The sequence below is a fragment of the Ostrea edulis genome, chromosome 8, assembly GCF_947568905.1.
Source record: "Ostrea edulis chromosome 8, xbOstEdul1.1, whole genome shotgun sequence".
Classification (NCBI taxonomy): domain Eukaryota; kingdom Metazoa; phylum Mollusca; class Bivalvia; order Ostreida; family Ostreidae; genus Ostrea; species Ostrea edulis.
The window spans coordinates 26,651,309-26,678,260 of NC_079171.1; the positions used below are offsets into that span (position 1 = coordinate 26,651,309).

The window sequence follows — 26,952 nt, forward strand, 5'->3', positions numbered from 1 at the left end:
TCGTGTCCTTACACCATGCAAGGATACAATATCCTTTGTCGTGTGAATGCTTACTATACAACTATAATAATATAAAATACATGTATTTAAAATCTAGAAATAAAAAGAAATCAAAGTACTGAAAAGCGCTAAGCTGACTTCATGAATTCTGTATGTAATGTTAATAAGCAGGAAAATGTTATTATTGTAGATAATGACCTTTATGTGACATGTTCTTGTTTATTAGTTTTATATGTCAATGTCTTTTATTTACCTAGTTTTACACTACACATCTACAGTGTTCCATTTATGTAACTAGTTTTACCTCGTTCCTGTTCCTTACTGTGTGTTCAACCAATCAACGAGCTTTTGACCATCACGTGATCATTATTTATCTATTGTTCAGAAGGGAAAGCCACGCTATTCAAGCTGCTGATTTTTAAAAAAAAAATTTATTCTCAATTTCCTCCGGATAATCCTTACAGTTTATGTTGTCATATCTTCCGGGAGTATTCGGACTTCGTGACGTACATGACCAGCTTGTCATTTGCAGAAGAACCTCTGGAAAGTGAGTTTTGTGACTTGTTACGAATTCAGACTGGGTAACATATAGGTTTACATCCGGGCATCGGAGATGAGTGTCACAACATGGCCAACCAAAATATTCTACGTGTGTGCTTACTCGGGCATTCGTTTATAAGACGTCTAGGGAATTATATGGTTAATTCAAGTGAATTTGCTAATTTCAAACTAAATACCGAGCAATATACTGTGTCAGTGAATGCCCGTGGTGGCCTGAAGTTAAGAGACAGTCGTCTGTTCAGAGATTTGTTGAACTTTGATGTGTTAACACAAATATGTTTTCTGCAGATAGGTGAAAAGGACGTTTTGCTCAGCAGTCTATCCAAAATAGCACAAGACATTTTATCCTTAGCTTCTTACATTCACCTTGGTGTAGGCGTACAGACTGTCATTATTGGTCAATTGTTTAGGCGGAAACCATGGGCTTCATCAAATGACTTTAATGACCGGGTTGTCATAAATAAAATCTTGATGAGTGAATGTAAAAAACTTGAAAATGTGTATTTTTGGCATCACAGACGCTTTTGGAAACATTTGGACTTTCTGTGCAGGGATGGGGTACATTTGCGCACACAGTCAAAGCACCATGTTGTGGCATCTCCAATGCATCGTTTCTGGCGGAGTGTTCGCTCTGCAGTTCTGCACTTCCAGAATAAGACAGGCCAGTATAATACTTCCCAGTGAATCATGTCATACTCTTGGAATTAATACAGCTACCTCGTAATTTAAACCTTGCATATGTTTCTTTAATATAGGTACATGAGTATGTATTATGACAAGTTAAAACAAACAATTTTTGTTTAAATATGCTACTATTTGAACACATGTTTGTATTACAATAGAAACAGGAATTTACTAGTGCAACTGTAATTCATTACAATACCTGTTCTCCCTTGTAAACATTGGGACCGATTAATGGTCTTGCAGAGTTTACATTTCAGTGTTTCACTGGAGATAGTGTAGGACCATATACCCTATGAAGGTTTAGGGTGCAGGACCATATGCACTGATTTTGTAGTGCAGGACCACATGCACTTTCTTGTTGATCACGATGCAGGGCCATATGCATCTGTCGTAGTTTGTTGTTATACTTTGCACTAAATGAAAATGATATCGTGCATTAATTGCCTGTCTTCCTAATTACACATGAGTTGAACTTTCTCTTCTGGAATGAATGAATGTTATAAAGACATTTCCTTCAATCTTTTATATTTTTATATATACAGTTTATTTGCATCAGACAAACGGTCATTTCCTGGCTGTGTATTGATCCTGTGCAACACCCAAAGTTAAAGACTTTATGTCATTGTCTCAAGAATCTAAATGCATAATTTTGTGATTGCAGTAACATGTTTCAATATGCTGAATTAGATCAAAACACTGTGTGAAGAAAAGTGTAATGTTGATGCACTGAATAATTACACTTTTATTTTCCCCCAGGACTAAACCATGCCACCAAAACGACAGCAGAGGCAGTCCAAGAACCCAACAAATAGGTTGAAAACGGCCACTGCCCAGGCTGAAGAGGTTTCAACACCTGTAAACAATGTCCAAACTGATTACAACAAACTAGCACAAGCGATGATGGACATTTCAAAACAACAGCCAGATAATTTGTACATTGAAGCTGAAGCCACAACCTCGGGCAACCAAACGCCCACAACTGGGGACACGGCATCAACATCACAACGCAATGTGCCAGCACCCACTTCAAGTCTGGGGGAAATTTTGGATCAAGTTTTCCTTGGGGACCAATCTTCTCACAAGGACTTCAGTCCTTTAAGTAAGACAATTTCTCTTACAGATGGCATCCCACTGGGTTCCATTGTTTCACAAAAGACCAAAACAAAGATTTGGAACCATGAATTTGTAGATTTCAGGTCTTTACTTAGTGTCAATTTCAACCGGGGTGATAAATGTCCAAGAGGGTCCAAAATATAAATTCCCAATCACTATTACTCAATGGACAGATGCATTTTAATATTCGCATCTACCTACATTGAGAAATATCCTCAAGATGCACCCCATCTCTTTAAGTACTGCCATATGGTTAGAGAGATTCATCAATTACATGGGGAGAATGCCTTCAGGGCGTATGATGAACACTTCCGAAAACTTCGTGAATCTGTTGTTGCACCATGGTAAATCCCAGTCCAGGAATTAAGACTTAAAGCTATAACCATTCTAAAGGCATATCAAAACAAGACCGCACTGAATCAGCCCTTTCGAGTTAGATACTGTTTTCAGTTTAACAAAGGGGAACGCTGCACACGCAACTCTTTTCATTTCCGACATAACTGCATGCAGTGCAAAGGCAACCACCCCAAAGTCAGATGTCACAATTCTTTCAAAACAAACTCAAACCTCGAATCTTACAACGCCAGTCAGGATAAATAAACTTGTTCATTTACTTCAGGGCTATGATCAAGAAAAATTAAAAGTTATTTCAGAGAGTTTTTTTTTTTTTTTTTTTTTACATGGTTTTAAGTTGGGTTGTACTGTAGCACCTAAGACAAAAATTTCAAACAAGAGGCCCATGGGCCACATCGTTCACCTGAGTCACCTCAGCCCATATCTGACGACTTTCCATATATATTTGAATGTAAAACCTTAGTCCCTATTATGGCCCAAACTACCCTTTGCAAACTTGAATCTACACCATGTCAGAAATCTTTCATGTAAATGTCAACTTCTTTGGCCCAATGGTTCTTGAGAAGAAGATTTTTAAAGCTTTTTCCTATATTTGTATGTAAAACTTTGACACCCCCCCCCCTACTTGTGGCCCCACCTTACCCCACGGGGGCCATGATTTGAACAAACTTGAATCTGCACTATGTCAGAAAGTTTTCTTGTAAATATCAGCTTTTCTGACTCAGTGGTTATTGAGATAAAGATTTTAACTATATATTTGTGTGTAAAACTTTGATCCCCCTTGGACCCCATCCTACCCCCGGGGGCCATGATTTGAATAAACTGTATTATGTCAAAATGTTTTCATGTAAAAATCAGCTTTTCTGGCTCAGTGGTTCTTGTGAAGAAGATTTTTCCTATATATTTGTATGTAAAACTTTGATCCCCTATTGTGGCCCCATCCAACCCCCGGGGCCCATGATTTGAACAAACTTGAATCTGCATTAAGTCAGGAAGCTTTCATGTAAATCTCAGCTTTTCTGGCTTAGTGGTTCTTAAGAAGATTTTTAAAGTTTTTCCCTATATATTTGTGTGCAAAACTTTGATCCCCCCTTGGGGCCCCATCCTATCCCCGGGGACCATAATTTGAACAAACCTGAATCTGCACTATGTCAGAAAGTTTTCATGTAAAAATCAGCATTTTTGACTCAGTGGTTCTTGAGAAGAAGATTTTTCCTACATATTTGTATGTAAAACTTTGATCCCCTATTGTGGCCCCATCCAACCCCCGGGGCCCATGATTTGAACAAACTTGAATCTGCAGTATGTTAGGAAGCTTTCATGTAAATCTCAGCTTTTCTGGCTTAGTGGTTCTTAAGAAGATTTTTAAAGTTTTTCCCTATATATTTGTGTGCAAAACTTTGATCCCCCCCCCTTGGGGCCCCATCCTATCCCCGGGGGCCATAACCTGAATCTGCACTATGACAGAAAGTTTTCATGTAAAAATCAGCTTTTCTGACTCGGTGGTTCTTGAGAAGAAGATTTTTCCTATATATTTGTATGTAAAACTTTGATCCCCTATTCGGGGCCCATGATTTGAACAAACTTGAATCTGCATTATGTCAGGAAGCTTTCATGTAAATCTCAGCTTTTCTGGCTTAGTGGTTCTTGAGAAGAAGATTTTTAAAGTTTTTCCCTATATGTTTGTGTGTAAAACTTTGATCCCCCCTTGGAGCCCCATCTTATCCCCGGAGGCCACGATTTGAACAAACTTGAATCTGCAATGTCAGGAAGCTTTCAGGTGAATGTCAGCTCTTCTGGCCCAGTGGTTCTTGAGAAGATTTTTAATTGACCCCACCCTATTTTTTTGCATTTTTGTGATTATCTCCCTTTGAAAGGGATATGGACCTTCATTTGAAGAAACTTGAAAGCCCTTCACCCAAGGATGCTTTTAGCCATGTATGGTTGAAATTGGCCAAGTGGTTCTGGAGAAGAAGATGAAAATGTGAAAAGTTTACAGACAGACAGACAGACGGACGCCAGACAAAATGTGATCCAGAAAAGCTCACTTGAGCCTTCGGCTCAGGTGAGCTAAAAACCATAGAAGCGCTTTAGATCATCCTGAAGTTATTGATCAATTTATAAGGCTAGGGAAAGAAAAACGTAGAATTGCAGGCCCTTTCAAAGATCCATCCTTACTAAATTTCATTTCCTCTCCTTTGGGAGTTGTTCCAAAAACAGACCCGGGTAAATTTAGAGTAATTCATGACCTTTCCTTCCCTAAATCTGAATCGGTGAACCTTGGTATACCTGTAGATAATTCAAGGGTACAGTACGACTCTATTGACACCATAACTCAACTCCTTCGGAAATTTGGTAAGGGGGCATTAATGGCAAAAGCGGACATTGAGGATGCATTCCGTATCGTACCCATACATCCATATGACTATAGACTGTTAGGTTTTTCCTGGGATGGTCAATTTTATTACGATAAATGTTTACCTATGGGGGCCAGTAGTTCTTGCCAGATTTTTTTTTTTTAGTGTTTTAGTACAAGTTCGCAGTGGGTCATGTGCGAAAAGTATGGGGCACCTGGCATGTCACATATGTTAGATGATTTTTTCTTCATAGGTCCACACCACTCTTACGCTTGCCAGGTTCCATTACAAAACTTCCTAAGTATTTGTCAAGATTCGGGGATACCTATAAAATCAGGAAAAAAAACAACCTGAAGGTCCAACAACTACATTGACAATTTATGGCATTGAGGTTGACTCTCTTGACATGGTTTGTAGGTTGCCAGAGAAAAAAACTTGTGAAAGTAAGATTTAAGTTACAGGAAGCTAAAAATAGGAAGAAAATTATGCTTAGAGATTTACAGTCTTTAATTGGGCTGCTAAACTTTGCATGTCTTGTAGTTGTCCCTGGGAGGGCCTTCTTGCGTCGCCTCATTGATTTAACTTGTGGAATCAACCAATCCCATTTCTTTGTACGGCTAACTTGGGAGGCTAGAGCTGACTTAAAAATGTGGTCTCATTTTATAGATAATTTTAATGGGAAATCTGTCATCTTACCAGATATTTGGGCATCTGCTGAAAAGGAATTGCATCAGGTTCATTAGGTTGTGCAGCTACCGTAGGTAGAAAACTGGTTTGCCCTGGGTTGGGATAGAATCAATGGCATGTCTCAACAAAAAATAGCAATAAAAGAGATGTTCCCAATTGTATTAGCCCTAGAAATTTGGGGGTCATACCTTGCTGATAAAATAATATCATTCATGTCAGATAATTTAGCTGTTGTGCATGCCATAAACAAGCAAACTTGCAAGAAAAAAACACTCATGAAGTTGGTTAGGAGATTAGTTCTAGTGACCCTCTCTCAGAACATACTTTTCAAAGCAAAACACATCCCGGGGAAAAGTAATACTTTAGCTGATCACCTTTCTCGATTTAAATTCCAGGAGGCCTTCAGGATAGCACCCCATCTGAATCCCACTCAAACAGTAGTGTCCAAGGATCTTTTGTTGATTTAAGTCCAGTCAGTAGGCAGTTGCTGACTGCATCACTTTCAACATCCAAAGCCTTAGCATATCGTAAGAGTTGGCAATATCTGCTGGCATGAAAGCCAGCACTTTCACTTCCAGTAACTGATGTATGCAACTTCATTGGTGTTTTGTTTTCAAATAACTACTCCCCCAGTACTATCTTATCTCATATGTCTGCTATTAGTTTTGTACATAAGGTATGTAATGTGCCGGATCCAACTCAAACATCTGTGGTCAAGAAAATACTAAAAGGCTGCCAAACATTAGGCCCAAGGAAAGATGCCCGCTTACCAATAACTGCCCCTATTCTTCAGAAATTGGTAGATGCCCTTGACCACATAGTCAAGCTTTACTCTGTGAAAGTATTATTGCGTGCTGTTTTTCTGATAGCTTTCCATGCATTTCTAAGGTTAGGGGAACTTACAGTCAAATCTGCTAAGTGCAGCAGTAAAGTTTTACAAAAGGAAGACATTACATTTGAACACAAATCAACTACATTAGTAGGAGTTCAAATTATAATGCGAGAATACAAAACAAATAAACACCATCAACCCTTAGTGCTCTACCTGCAGCCAAGCCCAAAATATTGTCCAGTGCAAGCTTTGTTTAATTATGTACAACTTTTTAACCACAAGAAGGGACCGTTGTTTCAAATAATGAGTGGTTCACCAGTGCCTTATTCGTTGGTGTCTTCACATTTGAAGTGCACAGTGCAGTTCATTGGGTTAAATTCTGAAAACTTTAAATGCCACAGTTTTAGGATTGGAGCTGACACTCATGCAGCCTCTATGGGTTATTCAGAAAACGTTATTCAAAAGTTAGGTAGGTGGAATTCTGACGCTTTCCGTCGGTACATCAGGATCCAGTCATTTAAACTGTAGGCTATGTTAAGCACTCTTGTCCCTATACTAGTCTAGATATTTCTAAGTGAAATGCCTTCTTGGGTTGGGCTACAATCAAAATTTTTAAATTATATAAATAGGTCTACAAATACTAGGCAGATAACACCATATGCAGCTGGGACCAAGTCAGAAGTTGTCAGTTGGTCCTTGCTTGCACTATTTGTTACAAAGTAAAACCTTGATTAGATTATCCCTGGTTCCCCTTGACTGGCCAGAAGTTGTCTGCAGTTAGGTAATGTGACACACTTTGCTGCACTGGCAATGTTTGTGGCCACTGTTGACCGGTCAGAAGTCGTCTGCAGTCAACAGGGTCAAAGCTATGTAATAAATTACCATTTTGATGTCTGGTTTTTAGTTGACTACAGTCCAGTATTTTGCGTACTCTTATATCATGACCAAGTATCGCTGATTGATTGATTGGATCTTGCTTAACGTCTCGCTTGAGAATTTTTCACTCAAATGGAGACGTCTCCAAGACTGTTGAAGGACTTCAGATTTAGGCCTTTGCTCAGCGCTTACGGCCATTGAGCAGTGATGGTTCTTTAGCGTGCCACACCTACCGTTTTTAAGGTTATCTCCGAGGACCCGTGATATTCGCACCTTCTGCCGAGCGTTTGGCGATGGAACTGTCACTAACTGTTTTAACGACTTAGGTTTGTCGCGGGCGGGGTTCGAACCCCGGGCCTTCCGCATGCGGGGCTAATGTTCTAGCCTCTCGGCGGTTTGGGAAGTATGCAAGTCATGAAAAAAAAGCTTCGGCGATATTTCACCACCGGTATAATGTCCCTTTAAAAGAGAGGATCCCAGTTAGAATGGACCCTTGGTACCCCTTGCTTGTCGTAAGAGGTGACTGAAGGGGCGGTCCTTCGGACAACACCGCTAAAACCGACGTCCCGTGTCACAGCAAGTGTGGCACGATAAAGATCCCTTCTTGCTCAATGGTTACAAGTGCCGAGCATAGGCCTAAATTTTGCAGTCTCCATATGAGTGAAAGATACTCGAGAGGGGCGTTAAACAAGCTGAATACTGACCATACATCCCTGACATAATGAAAGGTGGAGATAACAATGATCAATCTCGTAACACTAAAAGCAAGTTAGGCAAACAGGGACCTCTTAGACACACCAGAGGTGGGATGATGTGCCTAGGAGGTGTAGCGATCCCTTGTCGATCGGGCTCACAGCGCCATATTGAACAGGTAAACAGAATTATTCGCAGTCAAATCCCATCATTACCTGTGAAAGCTTGCTTTCCAAATGACTATTGACTAAGGCAATTTTGTGAACAACCGACTATTACAAGTACGAATTAACAAATTCATTTGATCTTGAGATATGTTAAGTCAATCATACATAGAACTACAAGTCCGAAGCTGCGACGCCGTTTTTGAAGTCAATTTCGGAGACAAAAATCCATTAAAGGATCTTAATATCCTAGATAATGTCAGTCCTGATTGATGCTTTACATAACACCTTTTAAACGGATGTCCCTTGTCACAGGTGGTGTGGCACGCTACAAAATTAGCCGTAAGCGCCATGCATAGGCCCTTAACCAGTCTTGGTGATGTCTCCTTATGAGTAAAGAATTTTTGACTAGGTACAATCAATCAATCAACCTAACATTAAAAGTATTCGGGAATTTATGAGACTGGTCGTGATCTTAACCCTTTCATTTATCTATTTAATAGACAGACCAGACAACTAAAAGTACGAGTTAACAAACTGATTTGATCTTGTGATATATTAAGTCGATCAATGAATACATAGCATATTTAAAAAACGGTCCGCTGTTACTGATCGATCTCACAATGTTCACCGTTAGGATATTTCAGTATTACATCGTATTTAATGTTTATGTGTTGATTTTATGAGGAGTACATACCCCATCCAAATTGTGCTGTATCTAGTTAATTAACCCCAATTAGAGATATAATGAATATATAATAATCAGACTATCTTATGTACGTGTTATCAATTTGATTCTTTGTCGTGAATTATTAAATCGATCATATTCAATTTCTATTTAGTTGTAGAAGTTGATTGATTGACTATTGTTTTACGGCCCTCTCGAGTATATTTCACTCGTATGGAGACGTCACCACTGCCGGTGAAGGGCTGCAAACCGTAAGTGTGATAATTTAGCTGAATGATGAACTTCACATGGGTGATGGACGGAACTTTCGTAACACTCTTCAATGACTACAGTACTTGGGACATGTAAAAGTTCCAATGCAAAAATTTAATTGTAACTTTCCACCATCTGTCTTCTATGTTGCACGTTCAAGTGTTCCGTAGTGGTGATAAGGCTACTGTATGAGTGGAAGACTATTCCCTTTGATACATACTGTTCAACACATGTGCAATGTTACATATTTCAGTAATTACCAATCGGAATGTCGAGAAGTCCCTCCAAAGACTGTAAATCTAGCTGGGCTGGCAGAATTGGGTACTGGATGACATATTCTACCCCCCCCCCCCCCCCCGAACGAAGTTCTGGGGGAGGGGGGGGGGGGTATATCGGAATCACTCTCTCCGTCTTGTCTGTCTCCAGATTCGTGTCCGGGCCATAACTTCTTTGTCTTTTGACATACGCATACCATATTTGGCACACAGGTGGATCACCATGAGACAATGTGTCGGGTAACTTTATGACCTTCATATGACCTTGACCTCAAGGTCAAAATTAAAGGTTTTTGCAATGAATTCGTGTCAGGGCCATAACTTCTTTGTTCTTTGACATAGACATACCGTATTTGACACATGAGTGTATCACCATGAGACGATGTGTCATATACCTTAATGACCTCCATATGACCTTGACCTCCATGTCAAAGTTAAACGTTTTTACAATGGATTCGTGTCAGGGCCATGACTTGTTCTTTGATATAGGCATACCATATTTGACACATGAGTGTATCACCATGAGACCATGTGTCCGGTACCTACATTACCTCTATATGACCTTGAGCTTTGACCTCAAGGTCAAAATTAATTACAGGGTTAAAACATAGAATACTATAAGACATGGGCGTATCGTCATGAGACTATGTGTCATGCAATCTCTACCCAGAGTTATCGTTCCCGCTACGCTCCACTAATACCTCTGTCAACGTCTAAAAAGTTGTATCAAAATGTACAAAAACTAACTTAGCATATCGAACTGTAATGATAATATCTGAGCAAATCAAACACTTCTCTGAATTTTTAAAAATCAGAAGATGGTAAATATGAGACACCTGAGCGAATTAGAAGGTTTATATAAATATTCATTCATTCAATAATACTAGTATAATCATGGAATTCGTTGTTTTTGTGAACCTACTTTAAGATTTAAAGCATAAAACTTAAACTTATAAAATTATTATCCATGATGCTATAGGTATAGGTAAGTTTTGCCAAGAATCTTGACATTTAGACGTTGACAGGTGTTGTAGCGCAGCGTAATACGCCCTCTGGTGAGAGATTGTGTGTCATGTACATTCATGACCTTGACCTTTGCTCTCAAGGTCAAAATTACAGGTTTACCATATATTTGTGTTCGGACTATATCGTCCACATTCTTCTACAAAGGGATACTATATCTTTACACTGAGAAAAGAGGTAATTTATGCTTATTAACAACATCCTTTGGGAGATTGGGGTAAGCGGGGGGTATTCTTAGTGAGCATTGATACTTACCCCTACAAAGCGTATCTGGAGAAATTGTTGTCTTATGCACCCAAGACTCTGGAAACCCAGATGAGAGCCTGTAGCTTGTGGGAAAAAGATACGGCAGGACATATGGATGAGGTCAAATTAGAAGCTCTGGCTCAAACTCCTGTGGAATTTGCAGTAGTGAAAAACAAAGTCAACATCGCGGCCGTCATCCCGACTCCCGACTATCCGGATGATTCCAAGAATGTAGGGTTGAGAAAACGTCACGAGAAGATTACAGACAGTAAGGAGATCGTGTTGATGGATCGATTACATCTGGATTTGTTTGAGCAAGAGAAATGTCTCCCTAATGGCTTGGATGTCCGTCTCAGATTCAATCGCGCTCGACCCCAGTTCTACATGATGACTGCTGCCGGGAGTAGTGGGAAAGTGGTTATTCAAAGTATGATATTGTGGGTGAGGAAAGTCAAACCTGTGCCGAGTATCATTAATCTCATAAATCAGCAACTGAGTACTCAAACGGCGAAATATCCATTGAGACGAGTGGAAGTGAAAACCTTCACCATTCCTAGTGGCACCCAATCTAAAATCACCGATCATCTGTTTCAAGGACAGATGCCTAAACTGATCGTGTTGGGCTTTGTGGACAATGCGGCTTTTAATGGGGATAATACCAGAAACCCCTTTCATTTCCAAAATGAGAGAGTCAAGAAATTAGAAATCAGTATCAATGGAGAAATGATGGAAACCCGCCCTTTGGAACCTAATTTCACCGACGATCAGTACCTCAGATCGTATTTGAGTCTGTACAAAGGCTTGGGAAAATTAGGCCAGGACTGGGCTCCGGACATTACCCTGGAAGAGTATAAAAACGGTTACACCCTCTGGTGTGTGGATTTCACGAAAGATCAAGAAGCCCAGACGGATAAATTTCATCTCATACAGACTGGGAACTTGAGAGTGGAAGTGCAATTTGCCGCCAACGTGGCCAGGACCTTAAACTGTGTGGTGTATGCCGTGTTCGACAATCTGCTAGAAATCAACAAACAACGAGAAGTCAGTATCGATTACTAAGAGAGAGAGAGAGATGGATACTCAGCAATTGAGAGATGTTTTACAACGAGATTTAGGACCGGCGTTTGCAGGTGTGTATCCTCGAGATGTCATACCTGAGCTGTTACCTCATCACAAAGCCATCGTGGTGAATACAGACCCTCACGATCGCCCTGGAGCGCATTGGGTCTGTTTGTATTTGAGTAGCCCTACCGTCGAATATTTTGATTCTTACGGATTACCTCCCAGCCATAAAGACATCCAAGACTTTATTCAACGCCACGGAGAGACTTGGATTCATAACACCCATTGTTATCAAGATTTGAATACGGATGTCTGTGGACAATACTGTGTGTATTTTTTACATCAACGCCATCGACATAGAAGCACCGTACAAGAATGGTTACTTCCCTGGAAAGGCACGGCCTTACAACGTGATCGTTTTGTGGCTGATTGGTTTAAAGAGACCTTCCGAAAACCGAGAACCCATCAAGGACAAACTTGTCAATGTCAAAGACTGAATGTATTGTAAACTATGTTGTTGTATTGTTATTGTTCATAGTTGGAGTTTAATAAAACGTTGGAAAAAATCTTGTGGGTTTTGTTTTTTCTTGTCATTGTAATCAACCATGTCTTTTCAAAAAGAATGGGTAGCCCTGAAAAGGGCTGTTTTCTTTTTCTCTCTCTGTTCTTGGTCTTTTCTCTTCTTCTTCTTCTTCCCCTTCTCTTCTTTTCTTCTCTGTCCCCCTCACTGTCTGTTGTTCTTCTTCTTCTTCCTCTTTCTTCTCTTCTTTTTCTGCTCCTCCGGGGGTTGCTCGTGGTCAAACACAAAAACAGGTAACCCGTGTTTATTAAAAAACAATCTCCCCGGAGGCCGCTGCACCACTTCCAACTCTGCGTCCCAGTTTTCCTCTGGCGGGGGCAGATCCTGGCTCATGGGCGGTGGGGGAAGAGCCTCCCGTGAGGCCGGCGGGGTAATCTCTCGGTCCCAATCCTCCTCGCATTTGAAACAATAGTCATTCACTGTAGGGTCTGGTCCTACTCTGCGACTCATATTCTCTGGTTCCTTAAAAAATCGGAATGCCAGATTTTTGACGTTGCGCTCGTTTTAAAAAGGCGAGAGCGCGGACGTCCTTCAAAACATCCCCTACCTCAGTCAAAGATGGCTGACGTCATGTTGATGACTCATAATAAAAAAAACACTATATAAATAGGTCACTTGTTACCATTTTTCTCAATCATGTCGTTTGAACGGTACGTGAACGATGAGAAAGATGTACTAGTGTGTGGGTATTGCCGAGGACCTTGGAGAACTTGTGGCTGTTTTCATTATAAAAAAGAAAACATCCTGGCCAAACATAAGTGGATAGAGAGCTTGGCAGAGCTGAATTATTGTCCCTTTGTCTATAAATGTTGTGGTCACACTAGAGAACCCTGGCTAGCGTGTAAGTGTCCGCAGCATTGTACCATCACCCTTGAAGAAGAAATAGCGCATAAGGACTGTACCTGTGAGATCTGTCAGGAGTTTAGAGAGCGCTGGACTCAGAGAAAGTTTAAACCCCACCTGTTTCAACATTGTCCTTACAGTCAAGAACCCTGGTCAACGTGTACCTGTGAGACCTGTCAACCAGCATGTCGGTGACGGATCTACGAGGAGATGTATTATCTCTACCTTGGGTGGATGCTATTGTACAACAATGTAACTGTTTAACGGTGAAACCTCATGGATTAAGTCAACGTATTGCCGACCGATTTCCTTGGGCTAATCTGTATGCGACCCGACAACCTTTAGGACGGAGAAATTTAGCTATAGAAGCGGATCGAGGAATACCGGGTACTGTGTGTATTATGACTCATTCTACTCATCCTGATGTGATCTGTTTGTTAGCGCAATGGGATTACGGGAGAGGCACTCAACGGTTACCCCTGTATGCCGATACCCCCGAACAGCGTGAACTTTGGTTTCAACAATGTTTACAGGAATTAGGCACTTTGTCTTACCAGACTTTAGCGTTTCCTTATCGTATTGGATGTGGATTAGCCGGAGGCAATTGGACTCATTATAGACAATGGATTTGTGACTTTGCTTATCAGTATCATAAACATGTTTACATTGTCAAGAAAATGTAACTTTATTATAGCTTTATTCTAGCTATTACTTGTAAAAAACTTTATTCTGCCTACTATGTGACTTGTGTTAATAAAACTTTTTTTTTTTTTTTTTAAAAACAAAAAACTTGTGTGTTTCTTGATTTTTGCAATAAAAAGTGTCTTTTCAAAAAAGTTGGTGGCCCTGAAAAGGGCCGTTTGGTCCTAAGACCGACTTTCAATGCCTGGTTCCGGTAAACCGGCATAACGGGCACCGTCCCCGGGTGTGTCGCCGCTCCTCTAACTGTTCCACGCACGAGCAGCAAGCTGGGCGCTGCCCACATCCCCTACACCTGATACCGGAGTGTACCCTGTCTTGCCAGCAGACAGGGCACTTAAACCAGATAGGAACCGCCCTATCTGCCCAGCCAGGGACAGTCATAGGGTGGTTCGTCGGGGGATGAGTTGCCACCGGTGCGTGGGTTGGTCTCGGTGGCGGAGTCCTCCCTGCAAACCGGATGGTAGGTGGTGGGGGTCTTGCAGGGGCTGCTGGTCTCGGTGGTGATGGTGGCGCCGTGTCTGTCACCAACAGCGACGGACTCTGGGCTGGGCTGGGAGGTGGTGCGGGGGACGGTGACCTCGGTGAGTACTCCACCGGTGACGCTGGTGAGTCGCTCATCGGCACCGGGCTGTATTCCTCAGGTGCTGATGGGATCGCTGGTGGTGGTGTTGTAGGCGTCGCCGGAGAGTAAGGTGGTGGTGGTGAGGGTGGCTGTGGGGCCCGTCGGCGCGGTCTCGTAGCCGTGGACATTCGAGCGGTGCGGCGGCGTCCCCTCCCTTCATACTCTGCCCGCACCCGGCAGATGATCTCACGGACCCCACTCTGGTCGAAAGGGGAGAAGGTGCTCAGGTCGTTCTCAGAACGCACGACCCAATTCTCCCCTACCCGTTCCTCAGCCACCACTAAGAGCCGGTACCGAAAGCCAGGCAAGGTCTGGAAATTGTAGAGCGGGTCTCTTCTTGCAGCCATTCTTCTTTCTTATAATCAAAAGCTGTGCTGGATCACCAGTGAAGCGAACTGGCGAGCGCGCTGGTATATATCAGGAAAGCGCGGACCTCCTCGAAAACATCCCTCGCTTCGGAGACGAAGCCAAGATGGTGGCCATCAAAATGGCGGATTTGTGCTTTCGAGTAGAGAGTTTTTTCTCATTGTCTTTTTCTAGACATTCGATATCTGTGCATGGTAGATTTAATCTGATAGATTCTGGGGCGCGGAATTCGTTAAACTTATTTTTATTTTGCTACGTCGCATAGTTTTCAAAGAAACAGAGGTTAAAGAGGTCGAGTCGAGGTTCAATGTTTCTTCACCACCTCTTTAAAAATTTATTTCTCGACCATGTACATCCCTAAAAACATCTCATAAGGTCTATTCGATAGAAAACACCTTATTTGATTCGATTTTCACTCTACCTTTAGGATTTTCTGGATTCCTCAACAAATAAACCCTTCTCTGAGAGACTCAACCAAACACAGCTTTCGTGTAAACAATTTTATTCATGTCACATATTTCAAATACATAACTCCCACACACAACACCAATTCACATGTCTTTTTAAAATAGGGTCCAACATTTTTTCCATTTCTCGAATCCTGCGTTGAAATCGATATCGATCAGCGGCTACAGTCATCCAGATACTTGTCCGGTCTTCTTCGGGTAACGGATACACTTCATTATTGTCCAGATTAAAAGTCACACGTTTAACTTGACGTACATCTCTCGAAGACATCGTAGTCTGATTTTCTCAATTTCTGCTCTGTCTGTGGGTCGAATTCGTTTCAATTCCTGGCCCATTAAATGAATCAATACTAAGGCTTGCGGGGTGATCCGGTTCTCGATCAAATACTGACAGAGACATGGATAGTATTTTAAGCTGATGGGAAATAATTCTTCTCGCAGATAGTGTAACACAAATTCAAACTGCCAAGAATGAATGTCTGTGAGATAATCCAATACATAAACTATCGCTTTCTCTGTGATGTGGTCACTGCTGGCCATCCTCCAGGAATAAAGGAAAAGAAAACGGTTAGGTTTTTTTGTACACCTTTTCCAACCAGTGATCGGTAATCGTTACAATCCTAGCAGTCATGATTTCATAAATGAAATGAATTAAGTTCTTCACACTTTATGTATACTTCTCGAAGCCAGTCCTTGGTGATACTTTCAATCTCGACGGTTTTTTCAGGCATGCGTTTCTTGAATTCCTCCCCCACAACATAAATTAACATCAATCCCGCATCGTTATAGAGATTGATGTACACCCGGTTCCGTAGATCTGTATATTGGTCCAGAGTCAATGGAAACACTCCCCCTATCAGAAATTTTTTAGCGAATTGAAACACCGTATCGTCTTGCATTTTCTCGACCCATTCTAATGCATGGTTATGCGCTTTTTCTGCGATGTTGTCACTTTCAGCCATGGTTTGTAAATGACTAAAATGAATACAAGTATCCGCTTTTTCTACGATGTGGTCACTGCTGGCCATCCTCCAGGAATAAAGGAAAAGAAAACGGTTAGGTTTTTTTTATACACCTTTTCCAGCCAGTGATCGGTAATCGCTACAATCGCCCCAGTCTTCTCAGGTTCCCGTCGTCTAAATTCTTGCTCCATGGTATAAATCATGATCAATCCAGACTCTCTGTTCAGGTTGTCGGCTATATGCTTGCAAACGCCGGAATATTCATATAAGGTCATAGGAAATTCCCAAAAGATCAACAACTTCATGGCGAATTTATATCTCAACGGCTGTTTTTCTTTCCAGTCCTTGATACACTGTAATGCAGCGCTACGAGCGTTGTTCACCGATTCTTTGTAGTCCTTGAAATACTGTAATACAGCGGTAAGAACGTTGTTGGTCAATTCAGCCATGATGATCAAAATGAAAAAATTCCAAAACGTTCTTGTTTTATAACAGGACAGCCATTCCTTTCATACGAATCAGTTCCACGAATCCTTTTTGTAGACAATCGCGTAAGATCCGATCAATGTCACTCATCTGGTCTGGAAGGTTCTGTTTCAATTCCTCAGCATACAAATAAATCATGAGTAAACGTCCCGTATTGGTATTCTCCGCTAATGAATCAGCAATCCGTTGAAAACTATGTACATTTCTGACCTCCGGCGACATCTGTTGTACAAATTGACGAGCATTTTGAATGAGAGGGTCATGTAAGGCCACGTTCATACATTGTAGTACATAGCTATATCCATTCATTCTCGTAGTAGCACTGCCGCCCATAGTGAATAACGAACGTTCAGAAAACACCTGTATTTATAGGTAAAGGTTATGCATCACGTGATCAAACACCTGCACCACATGATCAAGCACCTGTACGTCAACTGGTTTCTACAGTCATTCTTGTCTGACCTTCAGTCATGGATACACGGAGAGTTTTAAGAGCGAGACGCCGCCGCCAGGGAATACAACAAGTGGAGAATTTAACCATAGTAGAAGATTATGTAGACGAGATGGAGATCTGGGACAATTTAGTACAGAGATGTCGCCATCGATTACGCTGGGGCCGATCTAAAAATTGGTGTTTTGACTATGTATTGCGGTCACATGAAACAGTGGAGGATATTTGGCTGCGTTTAAGTGACATGTACCTGAAAAATTCCCCCCTCATACAGTACATGATTTACCAGTTTTACACGTTATTGAACGGCACTCAAAAAGTATCGGGATTTATTCGACTGGAGAAACCACGTCACCGAAGAAGTGTATGGGTATTGTTTTGGGATGCAGACTGGATGTGGGAAACCGTCGAAGAGATACGTTTCCCCGGGAGAAGAGCTCGACAATTAGTACAGCACATTATATCCGAAGATCATGACTTACACGTGTATATAGAAGAACCTGCGTATGAAGCCGGCCATTTTTAAAAATAAAAACTTCATGCACAGCCCTTTTTAGGGCTACTTTAAACACCAATATAAGTTCCATTCCACTAAAGTCAATGTGCACTAGCACGCGCTGGTCGCGAGAAACCGGCTTTTCAAGTTAAATTAGTGCACTAGCACGCGCTGGTCGCGCGATGTTCTAAATGAAACCGGTTTTTCCAGAAAAAGATGGTGCAACCACGTGCCCCCCACGAGACAGAATAGTCTAGACATTTTGCTGGCTATAAAAGCGGAGTCCCAGTGTCAGTCCTCATTCGATCTTCAATCACCTTCCAGAAGACATGGCTCAGAAACAACTAGAATTTGTGGACAAAGCTCAGAAGAAAATAGATCAGCTGGTACAGAAGGAGATGGGACCACAGAAAGACTACATTGAAGTGAAGAAAGCTAAGAGTGACGATCAGAAGCCTGAACTGGGGAAGACCTCGAACTTCTTGCTCACGTCGTCTCCAGACTACATTGCTCGAAAAGTGAAGATGGCCCAGACCACGAGCTTCAATCTCACGCCTTCAGACTACGTTGCTCAACAAGTGAAGATGGGTCAGACCTCGGATTACCTCCCTAGCCAGAATCCGACAGACCCGGGATTAGGCTTCTATTTTCCCGATTCACAGGATGCTACGGGATTGGAACTGGGCCTCTACAACGCTCAGAATGAGCCTCCGACCATGAACAAAGAAGACTTTGCGATCATTACCACGACACTAGACGGGATCGTTAACCGCATTAATGTGCTGAGTAATGAGATTGGAAATCATACCACAGTCCTACTGAAGAAGCTGGAAGAGCTGACTTCTAAAAAACCTAGGAAGGAATACACTCCAGATTACACTGCTAACCCGTGCTACACGTGTGGAGAAACAGGACATTGGTCGCCGGATTGCCCACAGAAAACAGATTATCCGCAGACCAGTAAGAAATCGAGGTCGGCAGATTCTCAACAGACCAGCAAGAAAACCAAACAAAAGGATCCTTGCTACAAATGCGGAAAAATAGGACACTGGATTAGTGAGTGTCCAGAAGAACAACTGGAGATAGATGCGATGATTGGGCCCGTACCTGGCTCAAAACCCCCTGTGAAGAGAGAATACAAACCGTTAGAGAAGTGGAATCCGCCCGCACCTACTGAAGAACCGTCAAAAAAGAAGAAGAAACTCAGCAGAAAGTAATGGACTGTGCTTGAACTGTTATGCTTATTGAACTGTTTTTATGGTTATTGAACTGTTTTGCATTGTTCTATGCTTGTACCATTGTTCTTTAATAAACATGTCAACTTAAAACCTTGTGTTATTCTTTAGATACACAGGAATACATAGAAATACACAGGATTTCACTGGATTTTATACCGATTTTCAGAAAATAGCTCCAGGAACTCACCCTTTTCCAGGAACTCCAAGCGAAAGTACCGCATAATAGAGCTAAAATTACACCAGCGGCAATAGCCCAGCCTATTAACCCGACACCCGGCCTACAACCCCTGCTGGGGTCCACAAGTTAACCCCGTCCTAGATATTGAACCACTCATCGACCCCCGACACCGCTTGACCAATCAAAAGCCGCCCTTGCTTGACCTCATTTGCATAAAAAGTGCACTCAGTTGAACTCCCTATCGGGAGGGCTTATACTACTTACATTTTACACTTTTGAAAGTTTTCGGTGATTGAACTTGACTCTTTTAGCAGAAGGCATATATTCTTCTTGGGTTCAGCATCCAGTCGTGGCGAAGGTCTAGTAGCAGGTAATCTTTTTGATTGATTGAATATTATTTAATATATGAGCGAGATATTCTCGATAGGGACGTCCCTATCGAGGATATCTCGCTCATATGGAGACGCCACTGGCCACTGTCGGTGCAAAGATGTTACTTCCCAAAAATCAAGTTTCTTCTAATTCACGCTCTGCATAATTCACAAGAGCCTCTTCCATATTGGTTAAGGAACTCTTCATTAGCAATCATTCTGTCAGGGACAGGGAAATAAATGCCTTTCTTGGTTGGGGTAGGGTGCTGCATGCTTTCTGTCATATTGGAGGATGTGAATCTGTACAACGTTCTCGCAAACGTAACGTAGATTTCGTCTCTTACATCGTCGTTCCAAAAGTATTCGCGGAAAAATGACCGACGTCAAATGAGAGTTATCTCGCTTCGCGTTACAAACTCGCCGTTTTGGACTAAGTAATGAAGTACACATACCTTTAGTATTTTGCAAGATGTCCCTTAGATCGAATGCCTGCAATAATTCTTCGTGGTACGGACTGATAAAGGTTCCTAATGTACTCCATGTATAAATTATGCCAAATACCAATAATAGCTTCGAACAGCTGATCTGGGTTAGTTATATCGCCAGTCCGATTTTGTAAATCTCTATTTACCCGATGCCAACATTTTTCAATAATGTTTATGTCTAGTGATTGGGCCGGCCAAATCATTCCACGGATGTTGTTTTCGTGCTTGTATCTCTCGACAACACGGGCGCGATGCACGGGGGCATTGTCATCCTGGAAGGTGTACGAATTGTCGGGAAAATGACAAGCAATTACAGGCCAAAGTTGGTCATCTAATATAGAAATATATTTATCGGCATTTGTATTGCCGTTTACCTTACACAGGGTACCAGGACTATACCATACCAGGTAATACATCCCCAGATCATTACCGAAACCTTGGGCTTGCATTCGGCAAACATGCACTCCGGTTTGTAAGCTTCATGAGCGGATCGCCACACATAGACTATTATTCTGACCAATAACAACTTGTGACTCGTCTCTGAGGATAATGTTTCGCCAATATTCGTTTACAGTCATTCTCCACTTTTGCAACACCATTCAAGTCTTTTTTCTGTTGACCTCTTTCACAACCATGCGTTCCTGACTACTCTCAGATATATCTTATTTTAATGTAATATCCGCTGCACAGTCCGCTTACTGACATTAATTAAATCATTTCTGGCATTCAATTCGGTTGTGACATCCTTCAACACTTTCCCTCTGCTCCGTTTCACCAACCGCAACAACCTCGTTTTCCCACGACGGGACAACTTTTTTCGGACGACCCGTTCGTTTTGCCTTCAACAAGCTATCCCATTCTTGGAAAGTCTTCAACATTGATCTGCAAGTAGACTCAGGCACTCCTAGCATCCTCGAAATCTCACTGATCTTGAATTCATCATTTTATTTCACAATCACTTCTTGTCCGGTGACAACTATTTTGACTTCCGACCCAACTTTGTTTACATTACAATTCGACAGCACAAGGTACACCTGCAGACGATTTTTCATACGTCACTCATCCGGGAATGTTTACTGATATCAGGGATTGTCTCAAAGTTTACTTTTATTACGTATTGACTTGAGTGAAGGGCAACAACTCTCGCACCGCGACGGCCATTTTCCGCGAATACTTTTGGCATGTCGCTGTAGATGAAGCTGGCGAAGTTTGGAAACGGGTTTTATAATCGAGTATGATGTGGAGTTTCATAATAAATAATCCCAAGGCTGGAAGTCGCGAATCCTCCATGCAAAGGGATTCCACGACTTGGATACGGATCCAACGAGTCGTCCGTCATTAACTCCTCACGTACAGTGTAACTATCCATTGCATCGTCTAATGTATACGGTACCAATGTTGATGCACCAGATGCGCATTTCGACAAATAATGTCTCTTCAGTGATGCTCAACCGAAATGTTTGAAATCCGAAATAACAATGAAGTTTTAGAGCTATTATAGCCAAAAACAGCGTGCCAAAATAAGTGGAGTCAAATTCCTCTAAGGATAAGAGCATCGTGATTTCCATAATAAATGTCTTGAACTAAGACAAACCTAAGTCATGCATTTGTTTGCATCTTTTCGAAGTCCTTGAACGCGCTTATATTCATCTACACGTTTATGGTCTTCTACTGTCCATATTTTATCTTTAGCTCGAAAAATGTTCATTTTGAACACGTGGTTAGCACGATTAAGAAGTTTTTTCATCTTCCCCCACGCCTTTACACACATCCCTACGATGTATTCAGTTTAGTGAACAATTCTTCCTCTTAGTAAGTACAGTCTCTTACATTTACAACAGTTCCCAGAATTGTCGTTCTTTAAATTTTGATAGATAGTTCGTCAATACAACCTATCACTGGGTCAAATGCTATCTGACGTGTTTCATACCGATTGTTTAAGCCGTTCTTGGCACGCTGATTTTAACTACAGATAAGTCCGTTTACCTGATCGGGACAAAGGGCACATGGTGGGTGTGACCGATTGACAGGGGATGCTTACTCCTCCTAGGCACCTGATCTCACCTCTGGTGTGTCCAGGGGTCCGTGTTTGCCCAACTATCTATTTTGTATTGCTTGTAGGAGTTATGAGATTGACCACTGTTCGTTATCTATACCTTTTATAGTCCTTTTGACTATGGCTATCCTTGTTAAAAACTGAATAAAACCATCCATTGTCTTCGTAATTCTCTACAAAATGAATTATTAAAAATCGCACGCTGCTTGATATACTTGTTTAGTGAATTATGAAGCCTCATTGCGATCCAGCCTCAAGCTTCGACGCCTTTCAATATCACCAGCATAGTGAAATTAAGATTTGTCGAAGTAACATTTAACGCATGGGTTGTCCTGCATTTAGGGGTTTAAAGAAAACCCACATACAATCGTGCATGGTCGTTTGTTAAGTGTGCGCTTATATGAAGTAGACATTTTAATTTAACGTATATTACGTTGAATAATTATGACGTACTATATTCTAATGTTATGAACAATATCTTAAGATCCTGAATTGAAACCTAATTCTTTTTAACAACTCCTCTTATGTAAATATTTAAGGAAAACACACACACACACATATATATATATAGTACACACGGCAAATGTATCCCATTTGAGTACTTTGGTCTTATCACCACCATCCCTTTTAACGCTGTGATGTCTTGTCCAGACCGGGTATTTCACACCAGTGAGTGCAGACCCCGCGTATTAATAGTCCGTTCAGGTTGGAGTGGTTCACACCAGTCAGTGCAGATGTACTTAAGGCCAGATTTTGTTTAACTAAATTGGGGGCCTTATTTCTCTACGAATTGCATAAACTTTGGCTTTAAGAGAGAGATTCTCTACAGGAAACTGATCCTAAGAAGACCCACCTTCATCAACTGAATGAACAGGAGAAAGGCAACTATCACTGAGAAAAGATGCCTCCTGACTACTGGGAGCCAAAGACAAGGAGTCATCCTCCTCGTCCACTTTATTATCAAAAGCGGGTAGAGTGGTGACAAGAGCAGCCCCAGGAACAGTGGGGGACGTAGTTTGATTTGCTTTCATTCAAATCGAGCATACGTTCCACTGTCTTGAATTTAGATGAAATGGAAGCCTCAAGTTTCTGAATAGAAGAAACCAAAGACTTAATCTCGTCCTTATTAAAGGACTCAATCAAGTTAGGTTTACTGGCAAAACCTTGACCTGACCACACAGGTTGAGTCGAGTAGGCTGGAGTGGTTCACACCAGTCATAGCTGACTCGGCGTATTTCCCGTGCAGGCTGGAGTGGTTCACATCAGTCTTAAGTAGTATAGAGTGATCGTTTTTAGACACCATAAAAATTCAAATGAGGAATGAGCAAAAAACAAAGAAAGAAATCAAAGTTGGTCAGGAAAAATCAATATAATTGCTTGTCAGTTCAATATGAACTGGTTCTAATTGTAACGGGGACCGTTACATATGTTTCCCAAACCTCCCTTAATTAAAAAGTGATGTCATGGTAAACCTATAGCAAAAATCAGTGTATTTTAGCCTTTCATTACACGTAGTGCGTTTAACATGGTCATTTCAGTATCAAGAAATGCAAAAAAGTATTTATATGATAGTGTGAGATAGCTACATACATATTCCTGAGATGCTAAGACAAATTAAAAAAATAAGCTTACCAGTAAGTTTAGTAACATATGAATAAAATCCAAAATAATAAACACAGATTGTAGTTTTTAAGTCACCAATATCTTAACATCCCGAGTTGATTTTTGTGGTCATCTCTCATGTAGCATCGTATCACATTTTTCAATTCCGGAAGACTTTCTTCGATGTCGTGCATGCATCTCTTAAGGTAACTCCATACTCGCAGTTTTATCTGATACAAGTTTAAAAAGTGTATTTATTTCCATTCCTTAGAGTTAAAACTAACAAATTATTCAATAAAATACATAGGTCATCCCACTTTTTAAGATGTGAGACGTACATAAACAGAATCATATATCACCGTCAGAAAATTGCAATTTTTCTTAAACAGCGTTATAAAGATTCCATACAAACTGGTTATGACGATATAATAGCATTCATAACAATTTCATGAAACTGTATCTTCACAAAAATATACAAACTGTCTGTTAAAAATAAAGGAAATTTATCACATAATACACTTGATGAAGAAATCAATCGAAACAGTTACTGTCCTTGGATTCAATATTTTGTAACGTATCATTGAATATTCATGTATAACCTAGACTTTTGAAATAGTTTATTTCTAACAAGATTTTGTACAATAACTATATAGACTTTTGAAATAGTTTATTTCTAACAAGATTTTGTACAATAACTATAGGAAAAGACTCAAACAAAATTAATGTTCCTATCATACATAAATATAAATTAATCACTGACATTGCATAATCTGATGACATCACAGGAAGGTGGAATTACTTTAATGCCTTATGTTCTGTTGGCCTCAGACAAAGTCCTTTATTTGTTGGGACGGGACTACTTCAGTTTGATTGGGAGGCATCCAGTATTGTCTAACATATACACAAGGGTTGTCTTTTGTCACTTTGAAGACGACATTGGCACCCACGTGAAACGAGTCGTCCTTTCTGGCTCTGCATGACACATTTCCGTCGTCTTGAGTAAAAACAGGAGACACGCTCGATTCCATCCCAGTCGTTAGATTTTTTAACTGCATCAAGCTCAAATTCGCTCCTTTCTTTGTGGGCTTTTCCTTTTCCCATTCTCTGATGTCTGCTTTTAATTCACCTTTCCATTCATTAATTTGCACAGCACGTCCATTTCTTAGACTCAATTTGCAGCGAGACATTGTGGTAGAGAGACTGAAGAATGATTATTTGGTGTTTGAATATATTTTGTTAACCTGTTTCGTGAATACATTATTCATGGAGAGGTGTGGTTATACTCCAGCTGATTGGGTATTGATAACACTGATCAATGGTTTCCTAGGAACCACGATTAAGACACGTTTGTGGTATTTTCTAGAAAATTCTTGTATGAACTTGTAATAAATGTCCCATTGACCTCCAGCGAGTCCACAACCAACCTTAAAAGGAAACGCGATTTACTCATACTTTGAAGATCCAATTTTATCTAAACACTGACGAAACCATCTCTGTCTGTTTTTCGTTGTATGATGCGATTGTTCTTTTTCTAACATCATGACAATGCTCGTAGTTCCATTAAGCTAGCATACAAACTGTGGTTGGGTGATTGTTTTTTTTAAACATTTTGATGTGACCGGGGATGCCTCTGGTATTAAACGTAGCTAAATTTCTTCCCTTCAATGACAATATTGTTGTGTTCGTCTCTCGTTAATCTCTCATCCCCAATCAATAGCTCATTTACTATTCTTATTGAACTGACCAGCAATTATATCGATTTTTCCTCTGACCAACAGTAGTACTTGTTGATTTGTTTTGCTAATTCCTCATTTGATTTTTGATGGTGTCTAAAATGATCACTCTATACTACTAGTCAAGAGCAGACTCGACGTACTCCCCGTTCAGGTTGGAATGGTTCACACCAGTCAGTGCAGACTCTGCGTACTCCCCGTTCAGGCTGGAGTGGTTCACATCAGTCAGTGCAGACTCGGCGTACTACCCGTTCAGGTTAGAGTGGTTCACATTAGTTAAGAACAGACTCGACATACTCCCCGTTCAGGTTGGAATGGTTCACACCAGTCAGTGCAGACTCTGCGTACTCCCCGTTCAGGCTGGAGTGGTTCACATCAGTCAGTGCAGACTCGGCGTACTACCCGTTCAGGTTGGAGTGGTTCACAGCAGTCTAGAGCTGACTCGGCGTATTCCCCTTTCAGGATTAAGTGGTACCAGTCTCTTTGATAGATTCTCACACATTTAGTGCAGCTGTTCCCGTCAATGTCTTTGTGGATAGATGTGGAAGGTCAAGCTTTCTCTTTCAATTTTCACTCGTTTGGAGAAGTCACCATTGTCCACTAGTGAAGGGCTGAAAATTCTGGGACTATGCTAGGCCTAACCCAGATCTCCATGGGGTTTTGCGTACAAATTATGAAAACTGTTTTGAGTTATTGTGTCACAAAGAAATTGTTCACAATATCAAAGATAATGACAGACAAAGTGACATGAACCCAAAATCTATAGGCGTCTTCCTCTTGTAAATCATTGCTGTACAAAATTTGAAAACTACGATAAAACTGAGTTATCGTGTCACAAAGAAAGTGTTGACGGACGAACGGACAGAAAATGTGATTACTACAGGGTTTCCCGCATTTCATGCGGAGCCCTACTTATCACAAATTCATCACTTTGAACATGTTTCTGGGGGAAAAGTCACCGGAGTAAGAACAAGGTACGATTGTGTACATAAAAAGGCCCCAAGAATTCTCCGATTTAAATGTGTTTTGAATAAGATGAATACATGCTAATTATACTATTTCAACTTAAATCAAAGTTATTTCTTATTTTATAGCATTATTACGTAATGAATAAGAGTTTTCAAAAAGAGCTTGATAACTGTAAAATTTCATCCAGATTATTGCTTAAGAAAAGGTGTGCTCATCCGTCGAGCAAAGTGAAATTAAAATATATTGTGTATTAAGAGAAGATGAAAATTGTACTTGAATATAAATATGCTCGACGCATGGGCTTTGTTAAATTTCACCATTAAACAAAATGTTCTGAGTATGACCAAATAAGTCATTGGAATGTATCGCCAGAATTGGACAAATCTTGACTACATTTAAAAAAAATGAAAACACAGCACCAATGGGTAGGTAGTACAAACTTTTTTTTCCTATTAAAATACAAAAAAAATGTTTTTAA

The 26,952-nt window shown here is 40.8% G+C and overlaps 1 protein-coding gene across 1 annotated transcript; it reads left to right on the plus strand.

Annotated features, from left to right (window-relative positions):
* Positions 1–1,464: 1,464 nt before the first annotated feature.
* On the plus strand, positions 1,465–25,170 carry LOC130049508 (uncharacterized). The gene is made up of 2 exons (XM_056147276.1): positions 1,465–14,498; positions 14,550–25,170. The coding sequence occupies exon 1, from the start codon at positions 10,875–10,877 to the stop codon at positions 11,862–11,864; it is 990 nt and encodes a 329-aa protein (XP_056003251.1). The 5' UTR covers positions 1,465–10,874; the 3' UTR covers positions 11,865–14,498; positions 14,550–25,170.
* Positions 25,171–26,952: the final 1,782 nt, after the last annotated feature.